General features: G+C 45.8%; 1 protein-coding gene across 1 annotated transcript in view; it reads left to right on the forward strand.

Annotated features, from left to right (window-relative positions):
- Nucleotides 1-14,849, forward strand: part of LOC144829109 (pyrimidine-specific ribonucleoside hydrolase RihA-like) — a 585,216-nt gene that overhangs the window by 416,262 nt on the left and 154,105 nt on the right. The window contains exon 2 of the mRNA XM_078687916.1: nt 7,866-8,100. Coding sequence (XP_078544042.1) covers nt 7,906-8,100 — 195 coding nt within the window. The 5' untranslated portion in view covers nt 7,866-7,905. The remainder of the gene's footprint in view (nt 1-7,865; nt 8,101-14,849) is intronic.

Here is a 14,849-nt window from a genome sequence, read left to right on the forward strand (position 1 = left end):
GACTGATTACATGTTCAAAATACAAAGCATATATACGTTTCATGTGTTCAAGATGACACCCTACAAGGAAAAACACAACTTGTCAGTAAGCCAAGAGGAATACCCATATAAGGCACAATTGATTTGCTAGTAGCCTAGGCCTAAGCTATTCCGGGGGCAGGTCAGTAAGGTGCCTCCCTGTCTATCTGGAGCCCGGGGAGTACAGGAACGGGCTCTGCTAGAATGTGCGCATCCCACAAGAAGGGCAGGTGTGACCTTGAGTTTTCCTTGAGCTACCAGCTAACAACTATCGTAGGCAGTTTTGGCTGCCACCGTGGTTTCGAGCAGAAGGCATAATCACGTGATTTCTGGGAAACAGCGTTTGCACATAGAGAAACAAAACAAAATGGCTCTGGCTATACCAATAGGGCAAATAAAGAAAAAGTGAATCGTCGGTCTATAAGTGACCATAATGAACTCTAAATACCTGATTATCATAATCACGAGATTATATTCAATATATTAGGCCAATAATGCATGTTATCAAAAAACGATCCCAACATTTCCCTGTTCCTCATGGGAACAGTCCAGCCCGAACTACCAGGCCAAGTCTTCCCTGGACCGGAAACAAGCATCCTAATCTCTGGAAGTTAGCAGAGCTGGCCCATCATAAAACCCATTACTTTCACACATGAAAGGTAGTGAAACAAGCAAAAAAATCCTTTAGCTTTCACCCATGAAAGAAATGATTTTTTAGGTTGAGTCTCTTAAAGGCATGTTATAAGTATTTTGAGGGCTTGCATCCCGCCCATTGCTTTTCATTTGTTTATTTCAGTGTCCTTTAAAAATTCATGCTTCCAAGTGGTTAAACTTTCCTATTTGTCCCTCCTTTTCATCAAATATTCACTGCCACAGAGTAGCATTACTTGTAGCAGTCTACTTGTCCTATTTTAGTTACTGGCTCAGAAACTATTTTATTAATTCTGAAAGAGCACTTCACACAAGCGTTTTCATTTTTCCTGATCAGCGCAACACCTGCTTCACATCCACCGTGCTTTATCTTTCAGCACGGTGGCTGCTTCGGGAAACCGTGCACCTTACTTTTTGTCTGCATGGCCCCAGCTTGTTTTAATTTGTACTTTAAAGCTGAATGTGCATGTTTTTACCTGCACCTGTTGTGCTCGACTGGTTTTGATCTCTTCCATCCGTCCAGTGTATATTTTTTAACAACTTATTTGCTGTATGTGGTGTTGGTTTTGTTTTGGGCTACTGGCAATGCAAGCATGTCTCAGGCTTGTTTCCAAGGGACATAGCAATTGTACTAAGTAGTCGCATTCTGTGCCCACTTCCTTTATTTGGCTAATAGTAGTCTTTTTAAGTATTACCAATATGTCAAGTATGTTATTGCTGCTTAAGTGAGTTACCCAATTTCAGTCCCTCATTCTTTAGTAGTTTCAAGTTAATTGCTCTCATGTTCCTTTCACACGTATTTTACACTTTCATTTCTATCTCATTCTCCATGTAGATGTCTCTGTTTAGTTTCCTTTAATGTTACATTCAATACATTTAACTCACCTGTCTTTTTTTATCTGTTTCTTCAAATATGTAATGTATAGCTGGCAACAGCCACTTAAAAATACAGTTCAGAGCTGCGAAGATTGGACAAATCAAGGGGCATATTAGCAAGAACCTCATTAAAATTATCGCCGTTTTAGAGGCAGGAAACTGCTGCTAAAACGGCGATATTGGGCTTGCTAATATGTGTTATAGAATTCCAATAGAAGCCCGGGTTAGATGTGCAGGACATCTAACCTGGGCTTCTATTGGAATTCTCTAATGAATATTAGCAAGCCCATTATCGCCGTTTTAGCGGCAGTTTCCTGCCGCTAAAACAACGATAATTTTAATGAGGTTCTTGCTAATATGCCCCAAAACGTTTTACTACAGAGAGCATGGTGTGTTTGTGTACTACAGCTTGTGCGGTTTTATTTTACAACTGGCTAATAGGTGCATGCATGTCAGAGCTAAACACATTTTTCCTCCCACGATTGGCTACCTTGTACTCTGCTTGCTGCTTCCCTTCACTCAAGCCTGGTCAGGCTCCAGTATTTCACGAGGACCATTGTGGGGTGCCCCCGAGGCCCTGGAGGGCTGCGCTGCAGACAAGGAGTTTTATGTGCCGGAGGCCACTGCCTGGCCATATCACCCAGGGAAAGGAGAGGAGGGCGTTGTCGCATTGTGGATTGTGCTGGTGGCCTGAGGGGGCTGTACTTTTAAGGAAAAGGTCTTCAATGCTACCTGTAGGAACACCACTGATCTGATCATTTAAAATGAGCCCAAGGCAGGCAACGTCACTGTGTCAATGTCACACGTAGGTAGGAGTTCTCCGTGACCCCTCGTACACACAGAACACCCCCACACCCAACCCCTTGCCATACCCATGACCTACATCACTAAGTGACCCTCATCACCTCACTCTATGTCTCTAAGGGGTTCATTACCAACATAGGTAAAAGATCTCATCAGGTAGAAGTGTTCCCACGCCCTCTCTAGACCACCTCCACAGCCTTAAGTACCACCCTATTCTACATTTTTAAGAGACTCCCTTCCAACGTAGGAATGGGTACCTCGCAAACTAGGCAGGCTTCATAGTCTGTCTCCATACCATCTCCACACACAGCCCCCTGGTACCACTGCATTGTACCACTGTAAGATGCAAACTCATAAAAATAGATACCTCAACAACAAGAAGTGTCACCCCTGAAATCCTGTCTTCGGACCACCTCCAGACGCAGCTCCTAGTTCCACCATGCTGTACCTCTGTAAGAGACTTCCTACCAACAGGAAATAGGCATATCTCCAATGAAGAGTACCCCAATCTCTACACATTCTATCAAGATCCCCTCAACATGCAGCCCTTCCCCAGTTTTCCTCCCGCGCAGTTGCCTTCAGATGCACCATTTCCTTAGATAAACCACTCCACATTACTAATGTGTCTCGGTCTCAGCACTAGAGTATGTATGCACACAGCCTTGCACACCAAGCTATCCAAAATGACCAACACACACAGGCCATCTGCCTCCACTGCCCAACTTCACACCCATCAACACTTCTTGCTGTGTTATAGTAAAAGACTCTAACACTAGTTCTGGGACCCTTCGTTTTTAATACCCAATTGCACACATGCTCGAGTTGTTACCGCTCTAACGTCAGAAGGTATTTAAGACTCAATCAATGTGTCGTAGGGAAAAAAAACAAGGTCTTTATATAAGATGTGATTTTCATATTCTACATCTTGGGTGGAGGAGTTTAAAAGCTCTAGAAACATTTGAGACATCTTGAGAGTACAAACATGGGGACAAAGACTGTTCAACAAGGTTCATATGGCGCTGGAGATAATTCTGTTGTTGCAGCACTTTTTGTTAATTTTTTGGTCGAAGTCTAACAGACAGCATGGCTGTCTGGTTTGCTGATGACAACTTTGGGACATTGGGAAAGCTTCCCTGGTGTTCCGTCACCACTTTGCTAAATGCCCAAACCTACAGGAGTGAAGAATATCCCAATTCGCTACCCACGCCATGGGTAGTCGCTGCCACACGTAAGATATATACATAGGTGACTGCTAACAACGGCACCGGGAGATGGTGGGGGAAAACAGGGAGAAGAAAAAACAAACAATCAGGCAGAACTTCCCTCTGTTTCTGCACGACCAGTGATGGAATGAGAATAAATGAACAGTCAGCCTAGTGAAGAGAGAAAAGAAGACATATAATGTAACAGTGTGCAATGCACAATTAGCAAACATACATGACCAGGTGCACTTCAATGCTGGTTCAAGCGTTATTCTCTTACCCCATCCTGATGGTCAAATGGTGAGAGAGAATCCATGTGGGACCAATTTCAACTCGTTATTCAAATATTAGGGAAGCTGTGCAAGAATTCCACAAGAAAAAAAAGCATTCAATTTGAGAACTGTCCAATCTCCCCGAACCCCCAAAACAACACCGACTCCAATTCAAAAATAAACCAAAAAGGGGGAAAAAGGCAACATGAGCCCAAAAAATATAAAACGAGGATTAAATAAAAAAGGAGAGTCCATTGACTGCCGACTAGAACTGTTCAGTGAAAATGTCCAAATTGCCCATAACAATATGTAGCAGTTTACAAAAATACAGGAAATGAAGGGTAGACAGGAACGCAGCCGCGTTACTTCACCCATACAGTCCCCTCTCTAGCGAAGCCCGACAAAACTCAAAAATAAGGAAGGGAGAAGAGGGCACAAAGAGTTTCCCAGCACGGGTCCAAGGGAAAAAACGAGTCCAATTCCCGTGGCACGAATCCATGGCAAGGGGAACATCCAAGGAATTCAAGGGCGTCCCAGGAGAACAGCCGGCGTAGACCTTCCGGTGAACAGAACCGGAAGCGAAAGCAAGCACGTCGTCAATAAGGCAGGAACTTAAATACCCGCCGCCGGACAGCTTAACACTCGTAAGTGCACCCGATCAGGTATGTGGCCAATGGAGGGAAAATGGGAAGGAAAAGAACCCTAATCCCACTGCATGTCCTAAAACCGAACACCTGGGATGGCATTCCACCCTTTGATTACCATTGTTTTTGTGGTTTGTAACTCACATTTGCTTGCTTTCTATTTGCTGTGTTTATTTGTTTAGGCTGTCTAGCTTGAGTTTGTCCATTCAGATGCCAAAACAATATTTAATGTATTATTTTACCAGCACTGGATTTCCATAAACATGCCTTTAAATCTTGTTCTTATCTTGTCACATTTGCTATGGATTCAGAGACAGAGGTCAAGTTTCAGGCTCAGTCTTCCAGGGAGCTTGGTGTTTACTTTTCCTTCTCTGACTTCAACTTGAGAGGATTCATGTGACAATCATGCTGGCATCTGGGGGTGTGCTTGAGTAAGGTTATATGATGTTACTCTTATATCTAGCACACAACATTTTAATGTATGTAAATGAACTGTGCAGATATTTCATAATATATCAGAATTTGAAAAGCACAAATGAAGCACAGTTTGTGGTAATTCTGAAGTGTGGTGGAAACAAATATATTAATACGATCAAAACAAATGCGCATTAGTAGAGGAGCCACCACTGCTCTACTCTGCACCACTGTACTCTAGGTCACTGCTAGCTGCACCACTCTACACTGTGCCACTGCACTCTCAGCCACTGCACTCCCAGTCACTACACTCAATGCCACTCTACTCTGCCACTCTCGCTATTAAACTCAATGCCACTCTACTCTGCACCACTGCATTCTATGCCACTGCACACTGTGCCACTCCACATCATTGTGCTCTACATCACTGCACTCTATGCCTCTCTATTCTACTCTGCACAACTATACTCTACGCCACTCTACTCTATGCCACGGCACTGTATGCCACTGCACTCCTCTCTGCTTCACTCAACTCTATGTCACTCTACTGAAGTCTCTGCCAATGCACTCTTTGCCGCTACACTGCAAGCCACTCTACTCTATTCTGCATCACTTTACTCCTGCGCTATGTACAATTCTACATCACACCGCTGCACTTTACTTCGCACCGCTCCACTCTACACCACTTAACTCTACCCTGAAAGAATCTACACTCTGCCACTGCAATCTACTCTGAACCAATCTATTCTAAGCAACTGCACTCTACCTCTCTATGTCATTCACTCTGCATCACTTTACTTAAGACCAATGCACTCTACGCCCCTGCACTCTATGCTATTCTACACCACTCTACTTAACGCCACTTCACTCCAGGCCACTCTACGACACTACAATACATAACTCTATTATGCTCCACTCCATTAAACTCTAGTCTACTCCCCTCTATGCCACTCAGCTCTACTGTACTCTACACCGCTCTCTGCCACTCTCCAATTCTTCTCCTCTCAACGAGGCTTCTGTCACTCCATGCCATTTTACTCCACTCTATTCTACGACAAACTACCCGATTCTACTCTACACCACTTCACTCTATGCCACTCCACTCTACAACAATGTATTCCTCTCTGTGCCACTCTACTCTACAAATCCACGCCACTCTACTGTACCCCACTAACTTGTGGCCATGCTGAATAGCAGCCAAGCTGGTGTACATCATGGCTAAAACATATTGGCAAAGCCAATAGCTCTTGCATGGGTGAGATCTATTGGCTTTGCTGATGCTTGTGTTTCTTAGATGCCCATCTCCTGGCATTCGTCTAAGGTTTACTTACGAAAAAGATGTGCCGTTTAATGAAGGCCAGATATATTTATGTCTGAGGACTGTGTTTGACTGGTTTTGGCAGAATCAATTATCTTGCAACTCCGCCAAGACCAAAATTATGTTTTTCGGACATAGCCTGGATGATGAATGGCGGAAGTGGTGGCTTCAGGACCAACCAGCCCCTTCCAGCCCTGTCACTACTGTTAAAAATCTTGGAGTTATGCTAGATTCTGATCTTTCTATGAAGTCACAGGTGCAGGCTGTGGCTGGTACATGCTTCAGGCTGTTAAAAATGATGAGAAATTTCCTCCCATTACTGCCACTGGCCCATAGAAAGACCGTGGTCCAAGCCTTGATAATGTCGACGCTGGACTACAGGAATGTGCTTTATTTAGGAATCCCAAAGTACTTATTGAACCGACTTCAGGTTGTCCAGAATTCGGCCGCCAGAGCAATTTCTATGGTCGGGCCTAGAACACACATGACGAGCCACTTGAGATCACTTCACTGGCTATCAGTAAAACACAGAGTTGAGTTCAAATATCTGGTGTTAGCTTTTAAGGCGTTCCACAACAGTGGGGCACAGTACATCAGAAAAATAATTATTCCTTACATTCCAGCTAGGATCTTGAGGTCATCTACCCAACATTTGTTGTTAATACCTAAATTCTGTAGGGTAAGGAAGGGGGGGTGCTCCTTCCAGGTGGTAGTGAGTAGCCTATTGAACTCGCTACCTTTACCCTTGAGAAAAGAAACTGAGCTCTTGAGCTTCAGACGCCAAATTAAGACCTGGCGGTTTCAGCAATAATGGGATCTGGGTAGGAGCGTGAATTATTGGTGGTGCTCTTTCCAGGGTCTCTTTTCTTTTTTCCTTAGCGCGGGACACTCCTTGGAGTAGCCCGCGTTTGTACAAATGCCCCATAACATTAAGGTGGCATAAATAACATGCATTCCTTCCCAGAAGCCATAAGGGAAGTTGGGACACGCCCCAAGCACGGAAACACGGCCTCTGTGAAGCAAGAGATGTTTTGAAAACTGCTTCCACACATAAACACCACACTGCTTGGGCCTACAAGCCCCAACTTCCTTCATGCAGAGTGAAGGTCTCTGTGGTCGAGTATTGTTACATCACGAGTCGCTCGCTTATGCTGGCTTAATAACCGGCAAATATAATGCTTTACAAAATAAGTTTAAAAAAATAATCTGTACGATTACCCAAAATAGATGAACAAAATACATCGAATTCCGTTTGTGTTAGGAACATCTTCGTAAAAAAAATATTATACATACCCTTAAAATAAAAAAACAAATATGTGTGCTGATTACACTAGCGCTGTCCGTCGTTCCTGTATTAGGGTCTGAGAAAATTCAGCACCTTTTGTAAACGTGCAAAAATACATAGTTTGTGTGAAGGGTGCGGCAGAGGGAAGGGGCTGTAGAAGCGGCGTGCGTGCTTCTTTAGAACCGGTTCTGTGGGTTTCGTCTGGGTAGGGGATGGGTTCCAGCTGAGATACTCTGCGCTCTTGCCTTCAGGCTGAGGCGCTGACCTGCGTGTCTGTCTCGATAACATCATGTGAGGGGCGGGGTTCTCTTGTCCCCAGGCTGCAGCTCGTCTCAATAAATACCCCGCGAGCCCAGACCCTGGCCTCACTCTGCTCTTGTCTCTTCCTGTTCAATAAGCTTCCTCGTCCCCCGCCTGCACGATGTCCCACGCCCCGAAGAAGCAAAAGTTCCTCATCGACGTGGACTGCGGGACGGACGATGCCCAGGCTATCATGATGGCCCTGGCGGCCCCTCATGTGAAGGTGCTGGCCGTCACATGTGTCGGGGGCAACACCCCGCTGGACAACGTCTGTAAGAACGTGCTGCGGGTGCTGAAAGTCTGCAATAGATCTGACGTGAGTACAGAGCTTCCGTTAGACGGGGAGGTGGGGCTGTTATATTTAGTTCAGTCTCACCACTTCCAACCTGTACGACTGTGAGAATTTATGAGTGGCATAAAGCAGGTAGGGCCAGCTCAGCCTTCCATCTTTCAGATTAACTCGATAAAATAGCGACTGATGTTTTGAGAGACTAGTAGTGTTTAGGCATATATGCGCTATATACACACTAATTTGATAATACAATGTGCACACGTATCACTCTGTCCTGCTTACAACAGTCAATACACCTGCTGCAGAAAGTATAGATGCAATTTGCAGGTTAAATACGAATCCATCTCAATTTCGCTTTTTTTAACCTGCAGGGATGCTAAAACGAGGTTCATTAATGTATGGAAGCATACAGGGCAGGACTTTCACTTAACCGTCATGTCCCCGGTAAGTGGGATGGGCCCACTGGTGGGCAATTTCGACAGTCCACGGGCGCTCCTTAATCCACGGGTCCACGGGTGCTCCTGTAATCATGTAATGGGGCGCATTTTCCCTGTTAGTACCTGGCACACAGGGTTTAAGGTGCACCGTGCTCAAACAGGGAAAGTGCCCCTTTACATAATGGGGCCCCAGATAGCTTTCAGCCGGGATGAGACTCCAGCAACAGGAGGGCGGGTGACTTTTATGTGAGGCCTTTGTGTTGAGTCAAGTTGGAGGTGAACATAAGAAACCGCCTATGCCATCTGCTGGTTGCTGCTTCAAACAGAAACCAGACAGGCAACAAACGGTACAGCCTAATGTGCCCATCTTCTGGCAATTTGCACCGGGAAAGATTCAGGATATTCACTGCAGCTGTCCTGGATCAGGCTCAATAATAAGTGACATACCAGGGATATGAATAGCTATTTTCTTGCACTACCTGAAGGTGAGGATGGAAGACAAACCTGGGAGAGCATTAAAGTGCAAAAAGATAAAAAAGAAACATTCCTGGCTATGGAAGGGATGAATCTTACACTCAGATTCTGTGACGAACCTCTGCTAGTCACTTACCCTTACCATAACTACTGACACCATATTTAAATTTGATAAGTTGGCCTCATCTTTTCATCACATTATTAGTTTATGCAGTGTTTCCGATTCTGCATGAGCAGATAATGTAAGAACGCTGTATTTATAATTTATACAATTTTTAGATTGCAAAAAACATTTTCAGAGTTTACGAGCCACTTACACACCTGGGGCCATATTACTCAACAAGCGAATTATCATTGCTAACACCAGGCGCATCTTTAAAATGGAATGCTTGGCGTAAATAATGAAAATGCGCCCTATTATGATGCTGCCCCCAAGGCAACGCATTAGGTGTAAAATGGAAAAGCTGCTTTATTGCTGCTCCGTGTTTCACAGTGCAGGTGGCAACTTGCCTGCACTTTTGAAGGAGATTAGAGATCCCCTTGCAGGTATGTGCAGTCACTGACTGCACCCACCTGCAGTGGGATGTGTGAGGGGTTCATGGGACCCCCTTTCCCCCCTCCAGTGGGCTGCCATCAGGGGGGGGCACTGACAGTGTGCCATCTTTGAGGTGGCACACTATCAGTGCGCCTCCTAAGGGCTTCTTTGCCTCTGTGCCCACGTCTGTAATAAGGCGTGGGTGCAGAGGCAAAGGGATGCCCTCATTTGCATGGAGCATGACCCCAAGCAAATGAGGGAACGCCCCCTGCAGATAGCGCTGGCGCTTTTAGTCCGCCAGCGCTATCGGTATTACAGGAGGGGTTGCACAAGTGTCTGTGGCCCCTTCTGTAATATCAAAATGCACCAGGGACGAGCAAAGCAGATGCAAACACCCTCTGTGCCCCCGGGGCACTTTCCATGATACAGCCCCTGTACATAATCGGCGAATGCTTTCAGTCATCATTTCAAAAGTTACTGTTTGTGCAGCAGGACAGGGTGCCCTGTGTCAGCTGTGCACTACTTATGTCCTTCAGTCATCTCTTTTAATTATGCTTCCGCCACCACAGACCATTAACCATGGGTCTTACTTATACAGCAGTGCAGGTCTAATCCAGTCAATGAACACGTGATTAATATTCGTATTAGGGACAGAAAATAAACACAGCCTTTCAGGAAGAAAATATTGTATTCATTTAAATCGTTTTGGTTAATGGTGTAACATACAATGGAGCAGGTGGCGCAGTGCTCACAGGAGCAGTTGTATGAACAATAAAATATGATGTGTATATATACAATCAAGTGGGATGTCCCCTATTTCTCCAGTATACACAGTCCAACATATTTTTCAGTTCCTCGTGTGTAGATTTAGTCAATCATGGACAATCCCTGAAACTATTGTGGAAAATGACCAAAATTAGGTATATATAAGCGGCGTTCATTCATGTTCACCACAGCCACTGTTGAAAGTAAAGTGAGAATCGTGAAACAGTGGCCACGCCATCTTGTCCCTTTTAGGCCCCATCATGCGCGTAAGTGGCTGCCATTTTGTGTGTCGTGGCCTCTTTGCCCACTGCCAACAGCCTGCGCGTCTCTCCCCCCTCACTCCCCGGCCTCGCAAACATTCCCCCGCGCCCCGACAGCCCCCGGTCTCTCCTGCATGGGCCATAAGCGCACCTCTAACGCAACCCTGTCTCCGAGCCACATCCCGTGCTGAACCCCCTCACTCTTTCATCTCATTCAAAGAACAGGCCCTTTTGATAACCTCTTCCTCCCTGCCCAATTGTCCGGCCTGATCCCAGGCCATCACCTAGCCCAACAGATGCAGTTTATTGCCCCCTACAGTAGGACTTCGCCTCGCATCAAAGGAGCGGGGATTAATCAATGCTTTCGCACCCCGAAGATCCGACTGATCACACACATCCCCGTTCCCAGCGGAATGTCCAGCTGCGCGATAACCACCACATGCTGAGATCGGGGTGGGAACTCTACTGTAGATATGTGTGGGAACGGGCCTGGCCCGGGGATTCCGAGGATGTCTTTTCTGTCCTTCAAAGAAACATTACTGATGTCATAAATGTAATAAAGCCATAAACTTGTGTATAAGAGGCCAGGCCCCAGAGATGCGGTTAGAGCACCTCGAGAAGATACCCTGTTGTCTGATTTGACGTGTTCTGCTCCGTCGGAATAAACTCCTGTTTCCTGCCTTCTGTCTCCAGCGCCTGCCTCTTAGTTTGGTAATCTCGAATGGTATGAGAGGCAGCTAACGCCGGGCAAATACTGAAGGGTTCTTGGTCGAATTTGGCCCTACCTTTTTACACTATGTTGACATTTCGACCCAAACACTAATTTCAGTGTCTCCTCAGCACAACACGTCTATTTATTTAGAAGTTTTATATAGCGCTGGCCAGACCCGAGGGTATTGTAGCGCTTTACAACAGAAATGAATCTGAAGCTGAGCGTCATTGATGTGAGGAAGTCCTGAGATAGCCTCGATGAGCGCACATTGACCTGGGCTCAACCTCATTACAGGAGGAGGTAACGAGGGGGGGATCGGGGAGGGTGGAAGAGGTAGGTAGAGGTGGAGCATTGTCGAGGGGCTGTAAGATGCCTGAAGAGGTAGGTTGAGGTGGAGCATTGAGTGGCTGCAGATTGTAGGAAGAGGTAGGTAGTAGTGGAACATTGTCATGGGGCTGCGGAGTGCGAGCTTGTGCGTTTCCGCGGCGGCTCTTGGTTTGGGAAGGCACGGTTGAGGTAGAGGTCTTTTAGGAGTCTTTTGAATGTTATAAAGGAAGTGATAGTCCTGATATCGGCTGAGATGAAGTTTAAGATTTTTGATGCGTTTCCCGCAAAAGATCGTGCAGCAGTTTTGTTTGCGTGTTTTCATGGGGATGAGTAGCATGGTATTGGAGCTCCTGAGGTTTCTTGTCTGGCCGGCTTTCTTGAGTTTGGAAGTCAGGTATTCCGGTTTCCCTGTGTGCAAGGTTTTTTGTGTGAGGCATGCAGACCGAAATCTGGCCCTCATTTCGACCGCGATCCATTTTAGTTCTCTGAGTGCGGGTGATAGGTGGTCATATTTCTTAACTCCGGTGACCATTCTGGCAGCTGCATTGAGAGTTGTTTTGAGGGTGGCTAGGTGGGATCGAGCTGTACCGGTGAGGATTGTGTTCCCGTAGTCGAGTCTGGATAGCACCAGTGATTGGGTGGCTTGTTTGGGGTCCTTGGGCAGAATGAAGGGCTTGATTTTGTTGAGGAGCTTCAGATTGAAGAAGGCACTCTTCGTGGAGATCTTAATGTGATTGTTCATGTTCAGTTTAGGGTCTATGGTGATTCCTAGAGATTTAACTGATTTAGCCAGAGTGAGATTACCGTTGAGGGCATCAATTGCTTTAAGTCACTCTACGATTTGTGGGTTTTCTTCTTTCTTTGAGATGAGGAGGAATTTCGGTTTGTCTTGATTGAGTTTAAGGTGGTTTGTTGATAGCCAGTGTTGAATTTCTCAAAGGGTGTTATTTAGGCTTAGAAAGTCGTTAATGAAGGAGCTTTCCAAGTAGATATGGGTGTCATCTGCATATAGATGGAAGGGAATGTTGGCTTTTTTGAGAAGGGTGGTGAGGGGTTCCTTGTTTACGTTGAACAGTTGAGTGGAGAGCACTGTGCCTTGGGGGATACCTCTGCTGATGGGGTGTAGGTCGGATGTAAAGGTTTTGATTTTTACTCTTTGGGAGTGGTTGTGTAAGAAGGAGGAGAACCATTTTAGGACCACCCCATCCGCACCTACTCTATTTCGGAGAACCTTGATGGGTAGATTTTGGTCAACCATGTCAAAGGCTGCCGATAGGTCCAGGAGGATGAGTAGGCAACTTTGGTTGGTGTCTAGGGACTTGTGGATGTAATCCACGATGTTATGGATTGCGGTTTCGGTGCTGCAGCCTTTTAGCCCGATTGGTGGGGATCTAGCAGGTTGATGTTGTCCATGTGTTGGGTCAGTTGATCAAGAACGCATTTTCAAGGATTTTGGATAGAAAGGGGAGATTGTAAACCGGTCTGAAGTTGTTTAGATCGTTGGGGTCTAGGCCTGGCTTTTTCAATAGAGGTGTGACTTGGCGGACTTTGAGGCAGTCTGGTATGACTTCGGTTTTCAAGGAGCTGTTTATGATTTTGCACCAGAGAGGGGCGAATGAGAGTTTCATCTCTTTGGTCAGTTGGGTGGGAGCAGGAACGAGAACGTGGGATGCAGACTTGGAGGAAGAGATCAGTTTGAGAATCTCATCTCCATGTACGGGGTCGAAGGATTTCCAGGCTTCCGTGGGGAGCTTGTGTGAGTTGGTTTTGATTGTTGCCATTGGGTTTTTGCAGGAGGGATAGATGTTGATGTCTCGTGATAGCTCAATCTCGGTGACTTTTTCGTTGAAGAAGTTGATGAATTTGTCAAACAGGTCTTTGGAGGCCTGGATTGGGGCTGCGGATGTTTCGGAAGTTAGTTGCTTGATGATGTTAAAGAGTTCCTTGGGTCTGTTTTTTGCGTTCTCCAGAACAGTGCAGAAAAAGGTGGGTTTTTCGTTAATGATGTGCTTTTTGTATTTCCTTCGTGCTGCTGTGAGTTGATCGTGAAGGCTCATAGAGGGATTGTTCATCCATAGAGGCTCTGTAGCTCTAAGCTACCTCATTTCATCGTCAATGTCTGTGTTGAACCAGGATCTGGAAGGGGTGCTTCTGGGTTTTTTTAGTTTCAAGGGGGCTAGTTGGTCTAGGATGGACACCATAGTTGTGTTGTAGTGGGACATGAGATCTGTTGCAGAGAAACCATCTGAGGAGATGGGCAGGAGCGTGTTTATCTTTTCTTCTAAGTCGCCCATGTTGATCTGTGTTAGGTTTATTGTCCATGTGGGGGGTCTTGGATGTGAGGTTGGTACATGATCCGTTGCGTGATGTGGTATAGGATTAGGTGGTGGTCTGACCAGTCCACCGGTATGATATGATCTATTGTGATTGCGTTGTGTTGGGTGATGATGGCATCCAGGATTGATCCTTTGTTATGGGTTTCTTCTGAGCAGTGCTTTGTGAGGTTGTTGCTGTGTAATAGCTCATTTAGGTTTTGAATTAGTGAGCTGTGTATTACGTTCCAGTGTAGGTTGAGGTCACCCAGAATTAGGTTGTCAGTGTCTCGGAGTGAGCAACCAGGTCTGGCAGGTGCTCCGTGAAAGTGGTGGTGCTGCCTGGGGGATGCTATAAGAGGTGGCAGTGTAGTGTCTTGTTGTCGCTTGAGTTAATGTTGGCGGTTAGGCATTCAAAGGTGTCATAGTTGAAGGTATCTATTTCTGTCACTTATATGTTGTTGTTGTGAATGATCGCTAAGCCCCTGTCTCCTTGGTCTTTACGGGTCTTTGTTAAGGATTGTAAAGCCTGGGGGTACGAGAGTATCCATGATTGGAGGTGAGCAGTCGTTTAGCCACGTCTCGGTTAGGGGTGGGCGGAATTTGGGTAATCGCCTTACGCAAATCTCCGCGAAACAGTAAAAAATCTCCACAAACACGTGGAAAGTCCGCGAACACACTGAATTGCTTGTTCGCGATGCTTTTTTACTGTTTGCAATTGCTGTTTACGTGCTTGGGGAAAATATCTCGCAAAAACACGCATTTGAGAACGCAAACAAGCAAAAAAATTGGCGAAGCCGCGGAACGCAGAATTTTGGGCAATTTCACGTTCTCCACGGAATGCAAAATTCACTCAATTTCCGCGAGCAGAACGGAATTTACCTCCCAGGCCTAGTCTCGGTGAAGAAGACTATGTCTATGCTATGGGCTAGGATGGATTCTGCTATCTCT

This window comes from Lissotriton helveticus, chromosome 4_1 (genome assembly GCF_964261635.1).
Source record: "Lissotriton helveticus chromosome 4_1, aLisHel1.1, whole genome shotgun sequence".
Lineage (NCBI taxonomy): Eukaryota > Metazoa > Chordata > Amphibia > Caudata > Salamandridae > Lissotriton > Lissotriton helveticus.